The 24,162-nt window shown below is 35.0% G+C and overlaps 1 protein-coding gene across 1 annotated transcript in view; it reads left to right on the top strand.

Moving 5' to 3' along the window:
* Positions 1-24,162, top strand: part of ADAMTS6 (ADAM metallopeptidase with thrombospondin type 1 motif 6) — a 429,283-nt gene that overhangs the window by 19,323 nt on the left and 385,798 nt on the right. Inside the window, exons 3-6 of the mRNA XM_037802152.1 lie at positions 1,608-1,776; positions 6,336-6,547; positions 7,061-7,144; positions 7,663-7,808. Coding sequence (XP_037658080.1) covers positions 1,608-1,776; positions 6,336-6,547; positions 7,061-7,144; positions 7,663-7,808 — 611 coding nt within the window. The remainder of the gene's footprint in view (positions 1-1,607; positions 1,777-6,335; positions 6,548-7,060; positions 7,145-7,662; positions 7,809-24,162) is intronic.

Raw genomic sequence — 24,162 nt, 5'->3', positions numbered from 1 at the left:
ACATGAATTTCCCTAAACAGAATCATTCAGATTTAGAATTAAAAGGGATTTTAGAGATTATCTGAACCAGAAGTTTTCAATTTTTTTTCTTTTTAAAGCTGCTGAACCCCTTTCTCAAGTGAAATGATATGTGGAAACTTAATATATAAGTTAATAAAAGTACAACTGAAGTTCCTAAACCCTGGAATCCAAGCCATTTAGATCTCTCTTTGTTGTCTGGGGCAATCCCCTGAAGGGACCTCATGGAACCCTTAGGGCTCCCCAGAGTGCTGTTTAAAAACCACTAATTTAGACTAACCCTTTCATTTTTTTCAGCTGAGAAAATAGGCCCAGAGAGTTTGTGTTCTATCTAGTTTTAAAGAGTAAGTTACTTAGATTTCCTAAGTTTTACTTAAGAAAACACTATTAGACAAAGATGAAAGTTCTTATGATTCAGATAACTTTTGCTACCTCATTTCTTTTAATCAGCAAATATTTATTTAGTATGCCTACTACATATGGGACAATTTCTATGGCAATAACTGGTACAAAGAAATATGAGACATAACTCTTTGCCTTAAGGAGGCAAATAGTCTAGTTGGGAAGATAAAATATACTGTTGAAAAGCTAAATAGAGAATTTAAATAAAACTTGAAGATTTGAGATGTAACAAAGCAGTATGGAATTAATTGAAAATAAATGATAGTGATATTTGGTAACTTTTGTTGGTCAGAGGAGGGTGAAGCTACTCCAGTTGGGCTACAAAAGGTTTTAAAGAGGTATGATTTAGCTGGCTAGGACTTGGATAAGTAAATAGGTGAAAGGCAATATAATACTGTTAAAAAGAGCAGAGATTTATTTAAATTCCAGCTCATCTTGTCTCTATATAATCTTGGGTAAGCTCTTAACTTCTGAGCCTTTTGCTTCATTTGCAAAATGGGGATGTGTGTTGATTAAAGATACATTAATTGGTGTAACATAGGCCTCAAAATCTCTGTGGCTTATCACAACAGAAGTTATAGTTCTTCTCCTTTGTCAATGTTCATGTTGGACAGCTTTCCAGTGTTCATGTTAGATAACTTTTACTCAGCGACTCAGGTTCCCTATCTTTTGGCTTCTTCCTTCTCTAGGTCTTTGGAGTTGTTCCCATTCAGTTGGTAGTGGGGAAAGAGAAAGAGTAGAGAATTTCACTGGGGAGGTTCTCAGGCACCAGTCCTGAAAGTAGTATACAACACTCTGCCCATTTTCTATTGGCCAAAATTCAAATCACAAAGCTATCCTTAAACAGAGAATGTGGTTAAGTTGTGTGCACAATTCAGAAAGGAAATAAATTTTGGTGGACACATAAAAGTCTCTGCTACCTCACAGAGTTGTTGGAAGATTGGATGAACTAATGTATTTGAAGTACTTTGTATAGTGCATAGCATGTAGAGGTATTTAAACATCCTTTTTAAAGAATAGGGAAATTTATATGATGTTTTGCTGAGTATAGGTAATGTACTAAATCTCTATTATGTTTTAACCTACCATTTGCATAGGTATCCATTTATGCTTGACTGTTTGTATTAATGATAATTAATATTTAAGATGATCCTCCTTGGTAAATTCTTTGTTTCTTTTTCTTTTAGCATGGTATTATTGCTACAGAAGATGAAGAATATTTTATTGAACCGTTAAAGAATACCACAGAGGATTCCAAGCAATTTAGTTATGAAAATGGCCATCCTCATGTTATTTACAAAAAGTCCACCCTGCAACAAAGGCATCTATATGATCACTCTCATTGTGGGGTTTCAGGTGAGTGAGTGTGTGGCTTTTAGAAAGCATATTGTATCATATTACCACTTTCTGTTCTGGCGAGTATCGTAAAGTTAATAATAAAAGTAAATAGGAATTTGGGTTATTAGAATTATAATCTTTAGAATGTTCTTAGAAGATGCACCCACCAGTAGTTTAAAGTCAATTTTAAAAGATCTTTCAGAAGTTATTAAAATATAGTTCTCTGTAAAATTTGATGTTTTTTTTTCTTTGGGGGGAAAAGACCACCTTATTTTATCTGAGTAATAGTTACAACTTTCATGCACAGGTGTCCCATAGTACTTTATTCCAATGATGTTTGGTTAGCCTGATATTTTCATGATAGGACCAGGAATCCCAATCCTTGGATAAGACTTGAAGAATCTTTGACGTAGTATTCAAAGGTAAGGACAGCACTGAATTAGGGTACTACAGAAATACATTGTATGGACAACAAACTTAGACTTTAGTGTCAAGGAAGGCTTTCTGGAGGAAATAACTTCTAAACTGAGGCCTGAGGAATAAGAGGAATTAGCTGGGAAAAAAGTAGAGGGAGCAGTAGTGTTCCGTGTAGAAGAAATAGCATTTACAAAGGTCCTGAGCTAACAGAGAGCATGTCATATTCCTGGAATTAAAGGTTCGTATAACTGGATCTTAGAATTTGGGTTTGAGGGGTAGGAGTGGGGTTCACAGTACTTGGGAAGAGTGGTAGTGTGAGGTGAAGCTAGAGAGATAAGAAGGAGTTGAATCATGAAGGGTTTGTAAGCCATGCCAAGAAGTTTGTTTATCCTAAGTGCTCTGGAGTCCCACTGAAAGATTTTAAGCAAGAATACCATGATCAGATTTGTGTTTTAGAAAGATCATTCTGGCAGAATTATGGAGACTGAATTAGAGAAGAGCAAGGCTAGAGGTAGGGGGAACAGATAAGAGGCTGTGTTTAGTGTAAAGATTAGAAAACTGAAGGGAAGGGAAGATTTAATACAGTTTAGAAGAAAGAACATGGGCTTTGGTACAGCTTTGGACAAATTACCTAACCTCTCTGAGTAATCCTCTTAGTGCCCAGCAAACATTAGTTACTCAGTCAAATTGTAGCTTTCATTATTATCAGGATGGCTGTTTCCATCCTGATAAAGGGCTATTAGGTTAAAAAAAATAAAAAAGATTAGAATTGTTCTAGATAGTTTTAATAGTTAGAGGCAGATTTCAGCCTGATGCAAAGAAGAGTTCAACAAGTAGATTTAGTAAAAAATGGAATCGGTTGCCTTGTGAGTAAGTGAATGCATCATTATTTTGCCTCTTCTCCATATCCTTTATGGGTTCCTTTTCTTCTGCCTTAAGTGTAAATTTCCTTTTGCAGTCTTTCCTCAAACTGTTCTCATTCTGCATACTCTCTTGAGTAATTTCTGAGGCTTTTAATTATGGGAAGTCCTTGTTGGTTGAGAAAAATTGATACCAGAAAAAGGCCACTTAAAGTGAATCCAGTTAAAATATGAAATACGATTTCATAGTAAATAATTGTCTTAGTTTACTAGAGCTGCTATGACAAATATCACACAGTTAGTTAGTTTAAACAGTGAGAATGTATTAGTTCATGGTTTTAGAGACCAGAAGTCCTAACTCAAGGCATTGGCAAGGCCATACTTTCAACCTGAAAAAGTTTGTGGCATTCTGGTGATGGCTTCTCGCAATGCTTGGGGTTCATGGATTTACATCTCTGCCTCTGTTATGTGGGCTATGTCATTGATCTCCTCCTGTGTCTTTGTTTGACTTCTAGCTTCTCTTTATAAGACTCCAGTAATTGGATTAAGGCCCACTCTGATTCAGTATGGCCACACCTAAATAGGATTTTAGAAGATCCTGTTCATAAATGAGTCCAACTGATAACACATCTTCAAAGGGTCCTATTTTTCAAATGGGTTCACACCCACAGGAACCTGGATTAAGATTAAGAATGTGTCTTTTGTTGGAGTACATGATTTAATCTACCACAATAGTGAAAATGAAAAATGGTTTGGTTTTTGTACTGAATAATGAAACTGAACATTATGGAGAAAGTTTATCTTATGTTTAATAGAAAAATTATGTTATAAGTACAAAATATATTCAATGAAATATATATTTAATAGTGTAGTTTAAAGATCAATTGATAGAGGTGAATTAGTTATTAGGAACAAATCAAGATATAAAATGTAAAAACCCTTTTGACAATGGGTATATTTATCTCTTATTCAGATATGAATTTTCCCATCTTAATTAGATTAAAAACTATTGATGTTTTCTTTTTATGAAATTAATATCTATTCTTTATAGAAAATTTAGAAAATATAGGGGAACAACAGAGAAAAAGAAAGGAAAATGAAAATCGCTCTTACACTACTACTCAGCGACAATTAAATATCCTTCCAGCATATTGATAGAGATATTGCTATATCTCCAAACCTGCATTACCTATGTGTATGTTTATCAAATAAATATTCATTTAGCATATATATACCAGACTATTTTAGGTTCTGGTGATAAAGCAATTAATAAAGCAGGAAAAGTCCTTGCTCTCATGGAGCTTACATTCTTGTGAGAGGAGACAGTTAACTAAATAAGTAAACAAACAAACAAATAAATACATGGCTAAATGTCAGTAAGTAATAAGTGCTATGAAAGAAAAATAAAGTAGAGCAATGAAATAATCTTGACTGGCTATATATATTCAGAAATATTTTGGGATTGATCAAAAAATTAAAATCTTATTTCAGATGTCAGAGATCCATATTTATTTGGTTTGGGGGAAAATTGTTACATGTTTATGGAGGAAATTTTCTTTACTGTTCTACACTCTATCCAAAATTAAATTGAACAAAGCACATGTCATTTGAAGAACTGACCTTTATTTTAAAACAAAACAAAGCAAGTCAATCATGATTCCGTTTTAGACAAAAAAGGTATTAGTTGTGGATAATTAAACTTAACATCAAGAAGTCAGTTGACAATTATAGAATGAAGATATCCTTTTGAGATGAACCCATCTCAAATCTGGCTAAGTGTGATGGATTAATTTAATTTTCTAAATGAAACTGAAGATATTCTCTCCCTTGGTTTCTTTCATTTGGTATGTGTGTATATAAATATGTGTGTGTGTATGTGTATGTGTGTGTGTGTTTGTATGTTTACCAACATGGCTGCTTGCTTCTTCCAAGCCAGCAAGAGATGGACTTTAGTAAGATGGGTGCCTACAATATTTGTAACATAATCATTAGTAATATACATGTAGTCACATATAGCCCATCTTCATTGTCATATTCTATTGGTTAGAAGCAGGTCACAGGTCCTGCTCACACTCAAACGGAAGGGATCATATAAGGGTGTGAACATTAGGAGGCACGGGTTATGAGGGCCACCATAAAAGTGAGTCTGCCACAACTGTATGTAAAGAAACTCTCTGATTGTCTTGAGGATATACTATTGAAATAAGAAGCATTATGTTTCTGTCTCTGTTGGCCTTTGGGAATAAAGACACATTGCATTTATATAAGTTTCAAAAGTAGTTCTTCTCATGGTCATTTTACATCTCATATTTCTTAAGATTTATAACATCTACCCACTGTAATTTTTAAAAAGGAGAGGGTAAAGAAGTTAGTAAGATAGAGAATAGTGCCACTTTCTGTTAAGTATATCACATATTTTAATTTAATTTTTCCTCACTGAACTTCTCAGTAAGTGATGATGCTGAAGATTTCCTATCCAGTGTAAAGATACGAAAGCGAAGTATGCAGAAGCCTCTTCTGCTTCAGTTCATTTAATAAGGATGAATGTTAATGAGATGTGTATGAAAATGTCCTGATAAAAGGTTTCCTCTATGTTGATGAACCAAATGTCTAAAAAACAGGATAAACTACAGACCACACTAAAATGTTGTTTAAAGGAAGTTGTGCTGGAATCATCATCTTTCAATTCTTGTACTGGTGCCATTTATCTATAGGCTTTGGAAAAGCTAAAGGATAGGGTACTGTGCCGGTATAAATGCATGTAGACTGCAAAACTAAATGAAAAAAAAAAAAATTCACAGCCTTTTAGAATTGGGATTTCTAGAGCAGTAAAACTGACTCTACAATAATTTAATAAAAGCATCGTACTTTAACGTAAAGGCTCAAAAGCATTCTAGGATTACATTTTTGCAACATCTATATTCTGTCTCAGACTGTTTTGAAAGTTAATACTCCAGTTGCTTTTCAACAACTTTAAAGAATTTTTTAGTATGTATTCTAAATTTTTAAGAAATTATGATGTAATTACTCACTGGAATAATGTGAAATGATTATTTGAATGTTTTTATTAAGTAGTTTCTTAGATTTATTTTGTTTTGTTTTCATGAGCAGTTGAATGTTATTATTCTTTAGTTTTTTCTGAAAAAGAGTTTAATTTTCTCACTACTGCATTACCTTCCCTTGCTTTGAAATATCTTAATATGTTACAGATTTTATAAGAATTACATCTGCATGAAGGATCTATAAATAAATAAGTTTAATAAGCGAACCTATCTGAATTGGTTAAATTTTTTATTGTAGATCTCACAAGAAGTGACACACCTTGGTGGCTGAATGCTACATCTGCTTTTCCTTCTTCGCTACTAATTAATGACACACATATCCGTCACAGACAGAAGAGATCAGTAAGCATTGAACGATTTGTGGAGACATTGGTTGTGGCAGACAAAATGATGGTGGGCTACCATGGACGCAAAGACATCGAACATTACATTTTGAGTGTAATGAATATTGTAAGTTTGATCCCTCTATGTAATATTGTACTTAATAGTTTGTTGTGGTTTTTGACTAATGTCATGGATTTTTATTGTGAAATAAATAATGATTTTAAGAATGCATTTGTCTAAAATGAGGGAGAGTTAACCTATTAATTTTTCAGATCTTTAGAAACTAAATTTAAAGGTGACTTTATTGTCCATTTTCAGATTATATGACTTTTATAACGGGTCATGTTAATTCTTGTTTAAGGGGTTGTCTTTACCTTGAAACATCAACTCACCCTCTAATTACTATATTGTAGTTTGCTTCTAGGAGAAAATATTTCTTGAGGTACACTTGAATAAAAAACCTTTATAACAAGGCGTCTTAGAGTAGAGTTCTAAGTAATATAGGGGAAAATAAACCTTTTTCTATGTACAATGGTTAAATTCATGAAAAATTGTATTATCCCTCTTTTAAAACATATCAAGCTATAACACTGTGATTTTTGTCTGACTTTGTGTCTTTTCTTATTTTCTGGAGGTCAGGTTGCCAAACTTTACCGTGATTCCAGCCTAGGAAACGTTGTGAATATTATAGTAGCCCGCTTAATTGTTCTCACAGAAGATCAGGTAAGAATGAGTTAGTTTATAAATCTAAAACTCTTAATATACAGGTTATATAGAATTAGATATTATAAAAGGATTTATTTTATTATTGCTCCTCCTAGGAAGTTTTAGTTGAGTATGATTTTTCAACTGTAAGCATTTAATATTTTAAGCAAGATTTAAGTAGCTTACAAGAATATACCTCTTAAAACATGTTAAGGCTTTACATATGTATGTTAACTATATGTTTCAATACAAGGATGAACATCTGCATGGCAAACTTTATAGTGATGGCTCTGGTTGGTTTCGCATGCCAATCATCTCACATATATTCATGTTTTCATTAAAGCTGGAACTGGCAAGAATGTCTATTCAATAATACACTGAATGATTTCTAGTCAGATTTCATAGAGATAAAACTTGGCAAGAGATTATTCCTTGAGACCACTGCTTCTCATTATAGTCCCATTTTAGTCTTCAAAAGTTTTAACTGACCTTAGTAATTTGTTTGGAACATTTCTGGTATGCATGTTGTATTGCAGCCAAACTTGGAGATAAACCACCATGCAGACAAGTCCCTCGATAGCTTCTGTAAATGGCAGAAATCCATTCTCTCTCACCAAAGTGATGGAAACACCATTCCAGAAAATGGGATTGCCCACCACGATAATGCGGTTCTTATTACTAGGTATGATTTGTTGCAAGTATTTTTCCTTTGATTATTGTGCTTATTTTTCTATATTTGGTTCACTTAATGAGTAAAGAAAAAGCAATATGATAATTTATTATTCACCACTAAGAAAGAATGTGTTATGTCATTATTGTGTTTAACAAATAAGAAAAAAGAAAAGATTAACTTAGAAATTTAATGAATATCTTTCATTCTACTGATAAGATTCATAAGGTTTAATTGAAAGCACATATATGATCTGTTAATTGAATAAAATTCCCACTAAAGACAAGATTAACAAGTATGAGATTTAAAAAAATAAGTTATCACTTTTGAATATAAAATATGTTACCTATTCTCAACCCCAGGTTGTGTTAAAGCTTGTTAAAAGGTAGGAGGAGATGGTAGTTACACAATTTACTTAAATGAAAGTTTGTTTAATTAAAAAAACTCTTAATTAAGATATGTAAGTATAAAGAAGCAGATTTATTACACTGTATGTTGAACACTTGTCTCTCAAGCAAAATTATGATTCCTCAGTAATAACCCGATGTATTCATATATTGCTTTCCAGTTACACAAAAATTATATTCGGATCCATTTTTTCCTTACTCTCCAAAAACGATTCTGTGAAGTAGGTATTGTTATTATTTTCCCCATGTTAGAAATGAGGAAACTAGTTCAAAATAGTTAGCTAACTTGCTTAAGATCATTCAGCTAATATGTGAAAGAGCAGGACTCAAACCCAGGTGATCCTGTGCTCTTTGATGATACCATATTATCAGTTTTAATTTTTTTATTCTCTGATTATCATTAGTTAAAAATATTATGCTTAGATCATTTTAATACAACTGTCTTTTGACCTCATCATTATTTAAAAATACAAAAATAAATAAATAAATAACAACAACAAACAAGCAAAAAACAAAATGGAAATAACAGTCTCTTGGCTAAATGTAATTGCTTTATCTTGATTATTTCTTTTAATTTGCAAGGCTGTATTTAAGATATACTTTATCTGTGGTTGGCCCATTGACTACATTAAAGTTCCCTGGAGGGAGTATGGAGTGTATAGGATCAGAATCTTGAGACCAGTAAGATAATGTCAGTTTAGCTTTTAGTATAATTTCCCTGTTAACTTTATTGCAGAGTTAAAGTTTCTGACCATATATATATTTTTACAGTTAATCTTCTTTTAATTGACTTCATCTACCTGGCATCATAAACCAGGTATGACATGCTTCTTGAATTAAAAAAAAATACTGTATGGTTCTATATTCATATGTGTTGACATAGTCTGATAAATTCTGCAATTCCTCATAGTCTGCAATGATTCCCAAATATACTTAAAGAACTAAAAAATTACTAGGAAATGTGCAAAGGTAGAAACCTTTGTGTAAAAATATATATGCATATGATTAGTGTCAATGAAATTACTGGAGGAAATGTATGTTATATTTTGTATTCTTAACAAAATGATCACAGATATTTATATTGGCTTTTAATTTATATATGTAAAGCCCTGCCTCTCCCTTAAAACTCAGTGTACAGTGGGCTACTGATACTTCACTTTTTTATTATTCAATCTGTATTTGATTTTTAACTTTTACATTGCATGAGAGAAGATATAGCAAGGGTGTGCATGTGTAAGTATTCATGTAGTGGAATACAACTGTACATTTAGCCACCCTTTTTTTGCACTGGCTACAACATTCAGTTGTCTGACTCATTGCTCTGAATTGGCCCATATATTCTGATCTTCTGCAGAGTTCTTCTTTGCCACTGTGAACTACTCCAATGTTAGCCTCCCGCTAACATTGATCTTTGATGGGTGGAATTTGAACATAAAATTTTATTTTTAAACATGTTACCTATTGGTCAGACTAGAACTAGAAATTAGAAATTATCTCAGGATTTAAGAGGCAACAATTCAGAGTTCATATCTTGTATCATTTTAGATTGGTTATGTAATGGGGGTTAAGAAAATGCCTCTTTGGTACAAATAGCATACCTTTTTGAATTATTATTAAAGTCTCAAAGTAACTTCTAGCTTATTTAAAATAATAAGCTTCTAGCTTATTTAAAAGTCTGCAATTGATCTTTCAGTTACAGAGGCCACAGCATGTCTTTCTTAAATCAGATGTCTATCATTTCTAATAGATATAGTATATTTATTTTTTTAGTTGCCAGCACTCAATTCTCCCTTATGTATTTTTAATTTGTGAATTAAATATATGTTTTAATCTCACTGAAACTTCTAGTAAAAATAATTATGAGAATTCCACAGTTGATTTTATATTAATGTTGAAAATTGCTTCAAATAGCTAACTTATTTACATGTTCAGAGTTATGATCCTACCATTTAGAGGTAAGATCATGATTTATGTTCACTTGAAATGTCAGCTCACTAGGAAGAATATATTAGGTGCTTATTGAAAATTTCAGAGGGAAACAGATGAGTATGTTTATCTCCATGAAGACAAATTTTGTCCTACAGATTTAAATCTTTTAAGCAGAAAACCCTTTGGAATTATAGTCAATTTGGAAATAATGTTACTTTTGGAAAAAAAAGAACAAAAACTCAAAATGTTACCTCCCATAACAAATGACATCTCATTGTTCTATTTTATTGATTTAAAATAAAACAAGCTGTTCTGTAAAGCTCTCAGACCCACCTTGACTGGACAGAAAATTTTAGAAACAAAATTTAAAATTTTAAAATATTGTTATTTATCTGGTATCAATAATGTTGAATTAACCACAACAGCATCTTACCGATTATCTTTATATACACATATCTATATTTATATACATGTTTATATACGTATAAATACATAGTGAACATTTGTTACCTACCACCTAGCTTTATCAAATCTTAACTTTATACCATACCAAAGAGCAGCTTCATGCCACTTTCTAAAATGTTATACAGTTAATTCTCTCTGGTATATCACCACATGATATCTTATTTCAGAATACATATATATGCATATATGTACTTATATGCTTTATGTATATAAGTTATATATATATATAACTTTGGTATTCAGATTTATATAATGTACACATTTGTGGAAATATGGCAATATGAGATAAATAAACATTAATAGTGGAATAATGAAACTGATCTTTCATTTTTGTGATTTTTTTTTTCCCAAAATATCAGAATTAGTAACTGGTATTTATTGTTTCCCTAGACTAGACCATTTGAACTATTTGGTGTTTGCTAGTGTTCATCTAAATCAGATTGATGATTAGTACTTTTAAACAAAATGGTGCTAAAAATAGTGATATATAACTATTTAACTAAAGAAATTATAAATGCTCTGTACTGCATTTGAAATTCTAGAATCAGAATATAAGAAGGTATAACAGGACAGTTGAAATACACTTTATTTATCTTTATTAAGTTTATCTCTATTAAGCTTTGCATTGACAAAATTGACAATATGAAGTCAGGAAATATCTACCACAAGTTTAAAGTCAAACCGATTTCTAAATTTGTTTTGTGGCAAAGTATTCATGTAATCCATTTATAGTTTGAAATTCAGTAAGAATTTAGTGACAGAGTGTACTTGCATCAGGGTTTAGCAATTAGAATGAACATATGAATGCCTACATTTCTTGGCTTTCTTTCCTATAAAGAACTGGAATCATGTTTCCCATCTTTAAGGTATTAACATATAACAGTTTATGTATATAGTTTAGGAAATATAGCCTAAGTTTGTTTCTTTTTCTTTTTTTTTTTTTTTGATAACAGCTTTATTGAGATTTATTTTTTATACCATGCAATTCTGTGGTTTTTAGTATATTCACAGGTTTGTGCAACCATCACCACAATCAATTTTAGAATATTATTTAATCATCCCAGAGGAAACCTACTACCCTTTAGCAGTCATCTCCCATTCCCCTCGTTTTCCTCCTACCCCCAACCCTAGGCAATCACAAATCCACTTTCTGTCTCTGTAGTTTTGCCTATTCAGGAGATTTCATATAAATGGAATTATACAATATGCCGTCTTTTGTGACTGGCTTCTTTTTCTTAGTGTAATGTTTTCAAGTTTTATCCATGTTGTGGCATGTATCAGAACTTCATTCCTTTTTATTATCCTAAGTGCTTGTAAATTCAAGGCACCAAACTTTTAAGAATGCCTCTGTTAATTAAATAGACTACTCTGCAATAATTATACTTCCTTTAAAATTTTTTCATTAATGAAAAGCATGTGATAGGTAAATACATCTCAAAATACAGATGTGAAAATTGCACACCTAATCAAATAATTTTAAGTCTTTAATTAAAATGGGCATATTTATCCTCTTAAAGGGTCATGACTGTTGGCTTTGATGCTGCTGGATTATAAAAGGATTAAAATTTCCAAAGTCAACTACAACATTTTCAGGTGGGAGTTTAAAAATAGCTGTAAAAATGGTTTCTTGCCAAAATGTCACCTGCAAAGTATGGAGTTAAACAGTTTTATTATTTTCAAAAGACTGTATCTATCAGGATTATATATGGCTTCTTGATTGTATAGAGAAAAGGGAAATTAAATGTGGTGCTTCAATATTTATTTGGCATTCATTTATGGATTTTTAAAAATCTTTACATAAATGCAGTTAAACATTTATAAGCTATTCTTGAACTTTTAAGAATATGCCAGGTTTATAAGTCCCAGAGGAAGTCTGAATTCAGATTGTGCATGAATTGATTTCAGTACTTGGGCATTAAGAGCCATTTATTATTCTCTTATAACTCTGGTCCCATCATTCCCACCCATCCTTCCCCCACACCCATTCTCTTCCTTCTTTAGTTTCTTTTCCTTCTGTACCTGGCTTGTTCATTCCTTACTCAATTGTGTTCATCTAGATTCTATTTCCATTTCATTCTAGGACTATGACAAACTGGGGTGACCATATAATTTCTTGTGCAAACTACAGTACTTTTAAGAGTGAAGGAGAGTGCCATTAACAGTTTTGCCTGGATAACAGGCCCAAACTAATACCAAGCAAAACAGGATTATGGTCATCCCAGGTATTACCTATGTTTTCTTGTTAAACTTCAACTGAAAATGTCAATAAGAAGCAACTTTTCCCTTAGTGCCTAGGTTGACTAAATACATGCAATGTAGTGTAGTGTCTTTGTACTCACCTTGGCTAAAACTCTGCCATATGTGAAGTAAACATCACTAAATTGTTAAATCAAGGGAGGATGTGTTGTAATAAATACTTAGTGTTATGAAATGGTAGGTTTAATATTTATATTGTTATATGGATATGTTGATGTATGTGTGTAAGCAAGTGCTTATTATGTGACAAACAAGTGGTTTACAAGTACTTACTCATTTAAACTTCACAATAATTCCCTGAGATAGATATCATGATTATCTCCATTTAATAGATGAGAAAACTGAGACACAGGGTAGTTAAATGATTACCTTCACATCGTAATTAGTAGACCCAAGACTTACAGCTCCAGAATCCTTTTAGAGGAATTATGACTGCTCAACAGCAACAGCAAAAAGAGTGGAGATTCTTTACTAACATTTGTGCCTGTAGACTTCTAATATAGCTCTCAATGATCTCCTCCTCCTGGTATTGTGCAAACTGCAATACTTTTAAGTGTAAAGGAGAGTGCCATTAATAGTTTTGCCTGGATAATAGGCCCAAACTAATACCAAGCAAAACAGGATTATGGTCATCCCACGTATTACCTATGTTTTCTTGTTAAACTTCCTTGTAAACCTTGTGTAACTCCCTTCCCTTGAGCATAGGCTGGAACTGGGGAATTGACATGTGAACAATACTGAGACTTTGTACCCATGAACATGGTATATTTATTTATTTAGCTCTTGTTTAATTTCTCTCAGAAGAGAATTATTGTTTTCAGTGTTTTCAAATTTTTGGAGGGTCAGATTTATCTCTAAATACCTTATTTTTTATGTTATTTTAAATCATATTGTTTTCAAAATTTCATTTTACAGTTGCTCTTCACTGGTATATAAATACACCATTGATTTTTTTTTAAACAATTCTTTTTAATAAAAATTTTAGGTTCAATTTACTAGTCACATTATTCTATTCATAAATCTATTGACTGTTAACAATAACTTTTAAGGGGACTTGATTAATAATTGGTTCTGTTTTCAAAATTAAAACTACTTTAGGCAGTATACTGCATTTATTCATTCCATATATTTGATTTTCACTTTTAAACATAATCGACTGACAAACTAGCCTCCCAAGTACTTTTTTTTTAAACTTTATTTTGAAATAAATCCTATAAATAAATTTATAGGAACAGTTGCAAAAACAATACAAACCCCATACACAGAACTCCAGCATACCCTGACCCACCTGCCCCAATACCCCGACCCACCAACTTTAACATGCTGTCACACTGCCATTTCTCTTTCCCTCCCTCCCTCCCTCCCTATCTATCATCCATCATCTATTGCTCTGTCTTCTGAACATATGAGAGCAAGCTGCACACATCCTGGAACAAACACTATAATTCACATATACAATTCCCATGAACAAGAACATTCTTTTATGCAATCCCATTAAGTGCAGCTAAGAAGTTCAAGAAAGTCAACATTCATACAAAGCTTACATTCTATATTTCCTTTTTTTTTTTTTCCTTATGTCTCAACTGTGTCCCTTTGAGCCTCCTGTCCTCCGTCCTCAGACCCCATCCAGGATCATCATCCTTGGCATTCAATTGTCATCTATTCAGACTGTCTTTTTTTTTTTTTCAATTGTGGAAACATATACAGCCTAAATCTTCCCATACCACCCCCTCGCTAGCATTCCATTAGTGAGATTAACCACATTTAGACTGTTGTAATGCTATCACCTTCCCACCATCCATTACTAGAAATTTCCCTTTACTTCAAACAGCAACCCTACACTCATTTCGTAACTCCCCATTGCCCCTTCCCCCACTTCTCGTAACCCATACTCTGCTTTTCATCTCTATGGTCATATTCTCTGATAATTCCTTTGTGTTTACTGTGGGGCTTAAAATTAACCTCTTAAATCCATAACAATCTTGTTTTTCTTTGATACCAACTTAACTTCAATAGGGCATGTAAACTATGTTCCTATACTCCTCCATTCCCCCACCTTTATATAGTTCTTGTCAAAAATTACATATTTTACATTGAGTCCAAAACCACTGATGTGTCATTAGAGTTTGTGTATTTTATATCATGTAGGAAGTAAATAGTGGAGTTACAAATCAAAAATTATTGACTTCTATTTGTATTCCATTGTGGTCAGAGAATGTGCTTTGAATATATTCATTTTTTTTTTTTTTTAATTTATTGAGGCTTGTTTTATGTCCTAGCATATGGTCTATTCTGGAGAAAGATCCGTGATCACTAGAGAAAAATGTGTGTCCTGGTGATTTGGGATGTCTGTTACAATTCTCTGTATCTACCTCTCCTCTCTATGTTTCTCTGTTGGTAGGGCTCCCTTTAGTATCTGAAGTAGGGAAGGTCATTTATTGGCAAAATCTCTCAGCATTTGTTTGTCTGTGAAAAATTTAAGCTCTCCCTCAAATTTGAAGGAGAGTTTTGCTGGATAAAGTATTCTTGGTTGGAAATTTTTCTCTCTCAGAATTTTAAATATGTCATGCCACTGCCTTCTTGCCTCCATGGTGGCCGCTTAGTAGTCACTACTTAGTCTTATGTTGTTTCCTTTGTATGTGGTGAATTGCTTTTCTCTTGCTGCTTTCAGAACTTGCTCCTTCTCTTTAGTATTTGACAGTGTGATCAGAATATATCTTGGAGTGGGTTTATGTGGATTTATTCTATTTGGAGTTCTCTGGGCATTTATGCTTTGTGTATTTATATTGTGTAGAAGATTTGGGAAATTTTTTCCAACAATTTCTTTGAATACTCTTTCTAGACCTTTACCCTTCTCTTCCCCTTCTGAGACACCAATAAGTCTTAAATTTGGATGTTTTATTTTATCTATCGAATCCCTGAGATCCATTTCAATTTTTTTCATTTTTTTCTCCATTCTTTCTTTTGTTCTTTCATTTTCTGTTCTGCGGTCCTCTAGGACACTGAGTCATTGTTCAGCTTCATCTAATCTTGTGTTATGAGTATCCAGAGTCTTTTTAATTTGGCCAACAGTTTCTTTTATTTCCATAAGATCTTCTATTTTTTTATTTACTCTTGCAATTTCTTCTTTATGCTCTTCTAGGGTCTTCTTTATGTCCTTTATATCCTGTGCCATGTTCTTCTTCATGTCCTTTATATCCTGTGCTATGCTCTCATTCTTTGACTGTAATCCTTTGATTAATTGCACCCAAGTACTGTGTATCTTCTGATATTTTGATTTGGGTGTTTGGGATTGGGTTCTCCATATCATCTGTTTTATCATATGCTTTAAGTTTTTCTGTTGTTTTTGGCCTCTTGGCATTTGCTTTGCTTGATAGGGTTCTTTCAAGTTATAAAAAATAGCAATCTAATTTTTGAGATCTACAACTTGGTGGCATACACTTTCTCTAACTAACAAGCAGATGGTGTCTGCGAGTCACCTAGTCCCCTCAAGTCAGTTCTCTTCAACTTTGTCTTTGTGGTGTGTGGAGAAATGATTCTTGTGGGGTTCATTTGGTGAACTCAGTTTGGGTGTGTTGTTGGTGCTGTCCGCCCTGAATGTGGGGCATGTGTCTGGGTGGTTAGGGAGGCAGGGCAGCTTTAATAATCAGACCTCCCAGGTGTTCCTGGAGGTTCAAGGCTGTTTCAAGAGTCTAAGCCTTCATTTCAGTTTTGCTCCAGATTTTCTGTACTGCTGACCCACAAGTCTCTGGCATTGAGTTTTCCGAGTGGTTCCCTGGGTTTTCTGAGTGGGCCCCCCTTCTCAGCTGTGATCTTCCAGGACCTCTGCTGAGGGAAGGCTGTGCTATGTCACAAGTGCGTGCCATCCCTCAAGGGAAGCCCCAGGCTGTGCAGGGGCGCTCCCAGCCTGATGCAAAGATGACTGAATGGGGTGTCTCAACCCCCCCACCTTTATGTACAGCTCCGCCTTCCCAGCTCTAGTACAACTAGCTGTGTATGCACCCAAGGCCACTGTCCACAGCCGGTATTGTGGCATGTGCACGGTGCCATGGGATACACTCCCCGTCACACTGGGTTTCCTGGCGCAGCTCCAGGCTGTGGGTAGAGCCCCGGGCAGGAGTGTCTCCAGCCTGCAGGGGAGCTGGCTGCAAGCAGTGTGGTTTCTTTCTCCTTTGGGCTCTCCCCTCTGCCCCCCGGCCCTGAGGGAATCAGCAGCAGTGTATCCTCCACACCAGACACCGAGAGGTTGGCACAGCCCGCTCCTGCCGTGCTTCACTGCATGGTTCTCACTGTCGTAACTGCAGCTGCTCCTGGGTTTTTTTTTTAAAAGAACTAGTCCTTCTCCAAACACCAACCCCCAGTTTCCCCACACCACAGCATGGCCGCAGGACGTTGAGCTGGCTTACTCACTCGTTTCAGAATGGAGACTCCCGGTTTCACCAAGTGCACGGTCCCTGTGGTTTTAGCAGACTTTGTCTGGCTCGTGCATCGCTGAAACTGGTCTTCTAGGTCACTTTCTGGTTTTTATCTAGTATTTTTCATGGAGGAGTTTTTTTGCCCTGTCTCGCCTAGCTGCCATCTTAGGTTCTCCCCACCACTGATTTCTTAATTTTCATGTTTTATCCTACAACCTTGCTAAGTTCATTTATTAGTTTTAATAGTTTTTTTTTTTTTTTTGCAGGTTCCATTGGATTTTCTACCTAGATTATGTTGTCTAAGAGTAAAGACACTTTCAGTTCTTCCTTTTAATCATGAATGAATTTAATTTCTTTTTCTTGCTGTATTGCACTGTTTAGAACCTTCAGTACATTGCTGAATAGAAGTGGTGAGAGCAGACATTCTTGTCTTTGTCCTGATCATAATGGGAAAATACTCAGTCTTTCTAAGTTAACTGTAAGTTTCTCATAGTTGCCCTTTATCAAGTTGAGGAAATTCCCTTCTATTCCTGGTTTGCTGACAATTTTTATCAGGAATGGTTGTTGGAATCTTTTTTTTTTTTTTAAATTCAGTTTTATTGAGCAATATTCACATACCATACAATCATCTGTGGTGTACAATCAACTGTTCACAGTACCATCATATCATTGTGCATTCATCACCCCAATCTATTTTTGAACATTTTCCTTATACCAGAAAGAATCAGAATAAGAATAAAAAATAAAAATAAAAAATAACACCCAAATCATCCCCCATCCCACCCTATTTTTCATTTAGTTTTGTCCCCATTTATGTACTCATCCATCCATACACTGGATAAAGGGAGTGCCATCCACAAGGTTTTCACAATCACACTGTTACTTCTTATAATCTACATTGTTAATACAATCATCTTCAAGAGTCAAGGCTACTGGGTTGGAGTGTGGTAGGTTCAGGTATTTACTTCTAGCTATTCTAATATATTAAAAACCTAACAAGTATTATCTATATAGTATGTAAGAATGTCCACCAAAGTGACCTCCCAACTCCATTTGAAATCTCTCAGCCACTGAAACTTTAGTTCATTTCATTTTGCATCCACCTTTTGGTCAAGAAGATGTTCTCAATCCCACAATTCTGGGTCCAGATTTATCCCTGGGAGCCACATCCTGCATTGCCAGGGAGATTTACACCCCTTGGAGTCAGGTTCCACATAGAGGGGAAGACAGTGAGATTACCTGCCAAGGTGGCTTAGTTGGAGAGAGGGCCACATCTGAGCAACAAGGAGACACTCTTAGGCACAATTATAAGCAGGTTTAGCCTCTCCTTTGCAGTAGCAGGCTTCATAGGGGCAGGCCCCAAGACAGAGGGCTCAGCATGTCAAGCCATCAGTCCCCAGTGTTTGTGAGAACATCAGCAGCAATTCAGGTGAGGAAGTCCAACACCTCCACATCCTCCCCCAGCTCCTCAGGGGGGCCCTGAATATATATTTTTATTCTCTGCCCAAATTACTTTGGGATGTGTTGATTTCATTGTAACCTATACAGGTCTGCCATATCTTACTTCCTATTCAAAGTTCCATGTAATTCTGGTGTTTCAACAAACTGACTGTAGAGTTTACATTGTTTAGAAAATATAGATCCTATACTAAATAAACATTTCTTCCCTTGGTCTCACATGGAAGTTGAAGTTTTAACACACAGTTTCAGCCTTTACCTTTTGGCCCGATTTGCCCTAGTCTAACCAGATCTGCTTCATTCATATCTCTAACTGAAGTCTGGGCTCTTTTTCAGCTTTTTTTTTTTTTAACAGTTGCTATATGTGTTAATACTGACATTCATATCTGCCAAGCTCTAGCTCTGAGTTTCAGGTGTCACGCAGAGACCCAGTGTTCCAGAGACCAATCAGGTTATACAACAAGGGATCAACATCTCAGAGTTTGGAGATAGCCATTACAATTCAGAAATACATTTGACTGATGTAAGAGCTTACAATCTAAGGACCGTTACAGTAATCATTTCCCTATTAGACTGTGCTCTAAGATTCAATTCTGAGTTTACACATTGTAGTTAGTCCATATTGGTGAGGCATTATAGTGTTTGCATTTGTTTCTGGCATACTTCTCTTAAAATGCTGTCTACAGGATCCATTCACCTCCTTGTGTGTCTCACAACTTCACTCCTTCTTGTAGTTGCTCAATATTCCATTGCATGCATACACCACAGTTCACCATTTTGTTTTTCAGACGGTGTACCCTTAGGCCACCTCCACCCACTGCAAATCATGAATACTGCCTCCATAAACACCAATGTGCAAATGTCCATTCATGTCTCTGCTCTCAGATCTTCCAAGTCCATACCCCATAATGAGGTTGCCAGACCTTATGGCCCCCACATACTTAGCTTCTTGTGGAACCATCACAGTGACTTCCAGAAAGGCTACACCATTTTGCCTCCTCATCAACAGTAAATAGGTACATCCCTCTCTCCATGTTTTCTCCAGCACTATTACCCCTATTTATATTTTTTCCTACAATTTTATAGACATATATTCACATAACATACAAAATTTTATAGACATATATTCACGTAACATACAATTATCCACAGTGTACAGTTGTTCACAGTATCATCATATATTTATACATTTATCACCTCAGTCAGCACTTGAACATATTGATTACTTTGAAAAAGTTTTTTTTTTTTTTTTTGGTGAATAATAAAAAAGATGATAAAAAAAAAGGAAGTGTCATACAATACAATATATTAGTAAGGACAGAGAGCAACACCTCTATCAAGAATCCCATATCCCTCCCTTGTATCCCCCTCTCATACGCATTTAACTTTGGTGTATTGCCTTTGTTACATTTAATGGAAGCATATTACAATGTTACTGTTGATAATAGACTCCAGTTTACTTTGATTATGTTTTTTTCCCAAATATCATTCCTTTTTCAGCACTTTGCATGGTTGACATTCATTTGTTCTCCCACATGTGAGAACATTTTTATGTTTGTACATTTAGTAACAGTCATTGGCCACTCCAGTTTTTGCCAAGTTATACAGTCCTAGTCTTTATCATCTATCTTTACCTCTGGTGTCATACATTCCCCTTTTCCACCTCTTTCAGCCTTACTCACAGACATCTTTGTTCAGTGTACTTAAAATATTGTGCTACCACCACACAGTGTTATGCTCTCTATTTCTGGATCCTGCTGAACATTCTGTAGTCCTTCAGCATCAAATGCCTGATCTCTACCCTCTTTCTATCTCCTGATAGCCTGTGTTATCAGCTTTTAACTCTCAAAGTTTGCTCATTAATGTTAGTTCATATTAGTGAGCCCATACAGGGTTTGTCCTTTTGTTTCTGGCTAACTTCACTCAACATCATGTCCTCAAGTTTCATCCACGTTATTATATGTTCCATGTCTTTGTTCTGTCTTACAGCTGCATAATATTCCATCATGTGTATATGCCACAGTTTGTTTATCCACTCGTCTGTTGATGGACATTTGGGCTGCTTCCATCTCTTGGCAATCCTGAATAATGCCGCAATAAATATCAGTTTACAGATGTCTGTTTGTGTCTTAACTTTCAGTTCCTTTGAGTATATACCTAGCAATGGAATAGCTGGGTCATATGGCAGATCTATACTTAGCTTCCTAAGGAACCTCCACACTGTCTTCCAGAGTGATTGAACCATTCTGCATTCCCACCAGCAATGACTAAGTGTGCCTCTTTGTCCACATCCTCTCCAGCACTTGTAATTTTCTGTTTTTTGGATAATTGCCACTTTGGTAGGTGTGAGATGATATCTCACTGTGGTTTTGATTTATATTTTCCTAATAGTCAGTGAAGTTGAGCATTTTTTCATATGTTTTTGAGCCATTTGTATTTCCTCTTCAGAAAAGTGTCTGTCCATGTCTTTTACTCATTTTTTAATTGGGTTGTTTGTCTTTCTTTTGTTGAGTTGTAGGATTGCTTTATATATTCGGGATATTAAACTCCTATCTGATATGTGGTTTCCAATATTGTTTCCCATTGGGTAGGCTGCCTTTTTACTTTTTTAACAAAGTCCTTTGATGTACAAAAGTGTTTGATTTTGAGGAGATCCCATTTGTCTGTTTGTTCTTTGGTTGCTCACACTTTGTGTGTAAGGTCTAGGAAACCACCTCCTATCACAAGGTCTTTAAGATATGGTCCTATGTTTTCTTCTAAGAGTCTTATGGTCTTAGCATTTATGTTTAGGTCTTGGATCCAATTTTTTGGAGTTAATTTTTGTATAAGGTGTGATGTAGGTGTCCTCTTTCATTCTTTCGGAAATGGATATCCATTTCTCCAAACACCATCTTTTGAAGAGGCTGCTCTGTCCCTGTTGCCTTGGCTTGACTGCCTTATCAAAGATCATTTGCCTGTAGATTCCCGAGTCTATTTCTGAACACTCAATTCAATTCCATTGATCAGTATCTCTGTCCTTATGCCAGTATCTCTGTCCTACATACTGTTTTGAGCACTATAGCTTTGTAATATGCTTCAAAGTCAGGTAGTGTGAGACCTCCTACTGTGTTGCTCTTTCTCAAGACATTTTTGGCTATTTGGGGCCCTGTGCCCTTCCAGATAAATGTGGTTATTGGTTTTTCTATTTCTGCAAAGTAAGTTCTTGGGATTTTAATTAGTATTGCATTGAATCTATAAATCAGTTTAGGTAGAGTTGACATCTTAATTACATTTAGTCTTCAAATCCATGAACACAGTATGTTGGAATGTTGTTTAATTTTTATTTTGAAATACTTTCAACTTGCAAGACAGCTTAAAAAATAATACAAAACCCGTTTAGACAACTCCAATATACTCCAACCCCCTGCCCCCGTGATACCCAGATACACCACTTTTAACATTTTGCTGACCATCTATTTATCTATTTCCTAAACATATGAAAGTAGGTTGTATACATCATACTACTTGAATCTTTAATAATTCCATGTATAATTCATAAGAACAAGGATATTCAGTTATGTAACCATCTTAAGTGCAGTTATCAAATTCAAGAAATTTAACAATGGAAAGTTTATAATCTATATACAGTTTAGTTTTTTGTGTTTTGTATCTTCTATCTGTATAATATTGTCTTGATTGTTTTGGCTTATTTTCAGAAATGTTTGAGTTAGAATCAAGAAATAATGAATTTTTTTCTTAAATTTGCATTTCATAGGTGATTTGAGGGACTTTGATTATTAATGTTAGTATTATTTAAATATAAGGTATTTTGGGTAATTAAAATGCATCAGAGAGTCAGGGATGAGCTGCTCCAGCAAGCAGATGATTGTGGAAGTGGGTATTTCCCATGCCCTGTGCAGCCATCTTTGAAGTGGGCTGGGAGCCATCCTTCACGGTGCTGTAGCCGAGAGCTTCTTCAAGGGAACTTGGGATTTGGCTGGCTGTGACAGCGCAACTCCTCCCCCATAAAAGCCTGCAAGGTGCATAGCTGAAAGGCAGGAAAGCCACCTGGAAGTGACAGGAGCCCTACACCAAGCCCAGGGACTTGTGGGTCCATGGCAGAGGGGGACTGAGGGGAGTTTGAGCTGAAGGGATGAATGCCTGCTGCAGCCCCAAGGTATCACGGGTGCTGCAGCCCCAGGATATCACAGCTGCAACCCTGGGAAAAGCTAGGAGTACTGGGTCTTAAAGCCCTCTTCCCTGCCAAACTGCACAGGGAACAACCCACACCCACAGGGCTGGTGGTCCCCATTTCACACGGAAAATTGGTGCACTGATTGGACATCCACATAGTTTAGACCCCAACTCACTGTGTAAATGAAGTTGGGGAGAACTGGATTGAGGATAAGAGGTGGTTCGGGAGCTCCATCTGCTGGTAGGTCAGTGAAAGTGCACTGCATCAAGATGTAGCTCTGTCAAATTATAGATAATTGTTTCAATAAGCCTGAATATCCTAAACAATCCTATCCAGATAAGCAAATGCCAAGAGGCCAAAAACAACAGAAAATTATAAAACTTATGAAGAAACCAGAAGATATGGATAATTCAAACACCCAAATTAAAAAATCAGTGGAGAGATTAATCAAAGAAGTAATCACAAACACCAGTACCATGGCTCAGGATATACAGGATGTCAAGAAGACCCTAGATGAGTGTAAAGAAGAACTTACAAGAGTAAATAAAAAAAATAGAAGATCTTATGGAAATAAAAGAAACTGTTGATCAAATTTAAAAGATTCTTGATACACATAGCACTAGATTAGAGGCAGCTGATGAATGAATAAACAAACTGGAAGAGTGTAGGTTGGAAAGTTAAAGCACAAAAGAAAAAATGGTGAAAAAAATTGAAAAATTTGAAATGTATCTCAGGGATATGATGGACAACACGAAGTGCACAAATATAAGAATCATTTGTGTTCCAGAAGGGGAAGAGAAGGATAAAGGTCTAGGAAGAGTATTCAAAGAAATTGTTGCGGAGAAGATCCCAACACTTCTACATGACATAAATATGCAAAACATAGATGCCCAACGAACTCAAACAGAATAAATCAAAATAAACCCACTCTGAGACATATTCTGATCAGCTTGTCAAATGCTGAAAGAAGGAGCAAGTTTTGAAAGCAAGAGAGGAGCAACTCACCACATACAAGAGAAACAACATAAGACCATGTAGTGATTACTCAGTGGCCACCATAGAGGCAAAAAGGCTGTGGTATAACATATTTAAAATAGGATACTATGAACCACTGTATGCCAACAAACGAGATAATGTAGAGGAAATGGACAATTTCTTGGAAACACATGAACAATGTAGACTGACCAGAGAAGAAATAGAAGACCTCAACAAACCAGTCACAAGCAAAGAGATCTAATCACTCATCAAAAAGCTTCCTACAA

This window comes from Choloepus didactylus, chromosome 13 (assembly GCF_015220235.1).
Source record: "Choloepus didactylus isolate mChoDid1 chromosome 13, mChoDid1.pri, whole genome shotgun sequence".
NCBI lineage: Eukaryota > Metazoa > Chordata > Mammalia > Pilosa > Megalonychidae > Choloepus > Choloepus didactylus.
This window is presented reverse-complemented; position numbering and strand designations above follow the sequence as displayed.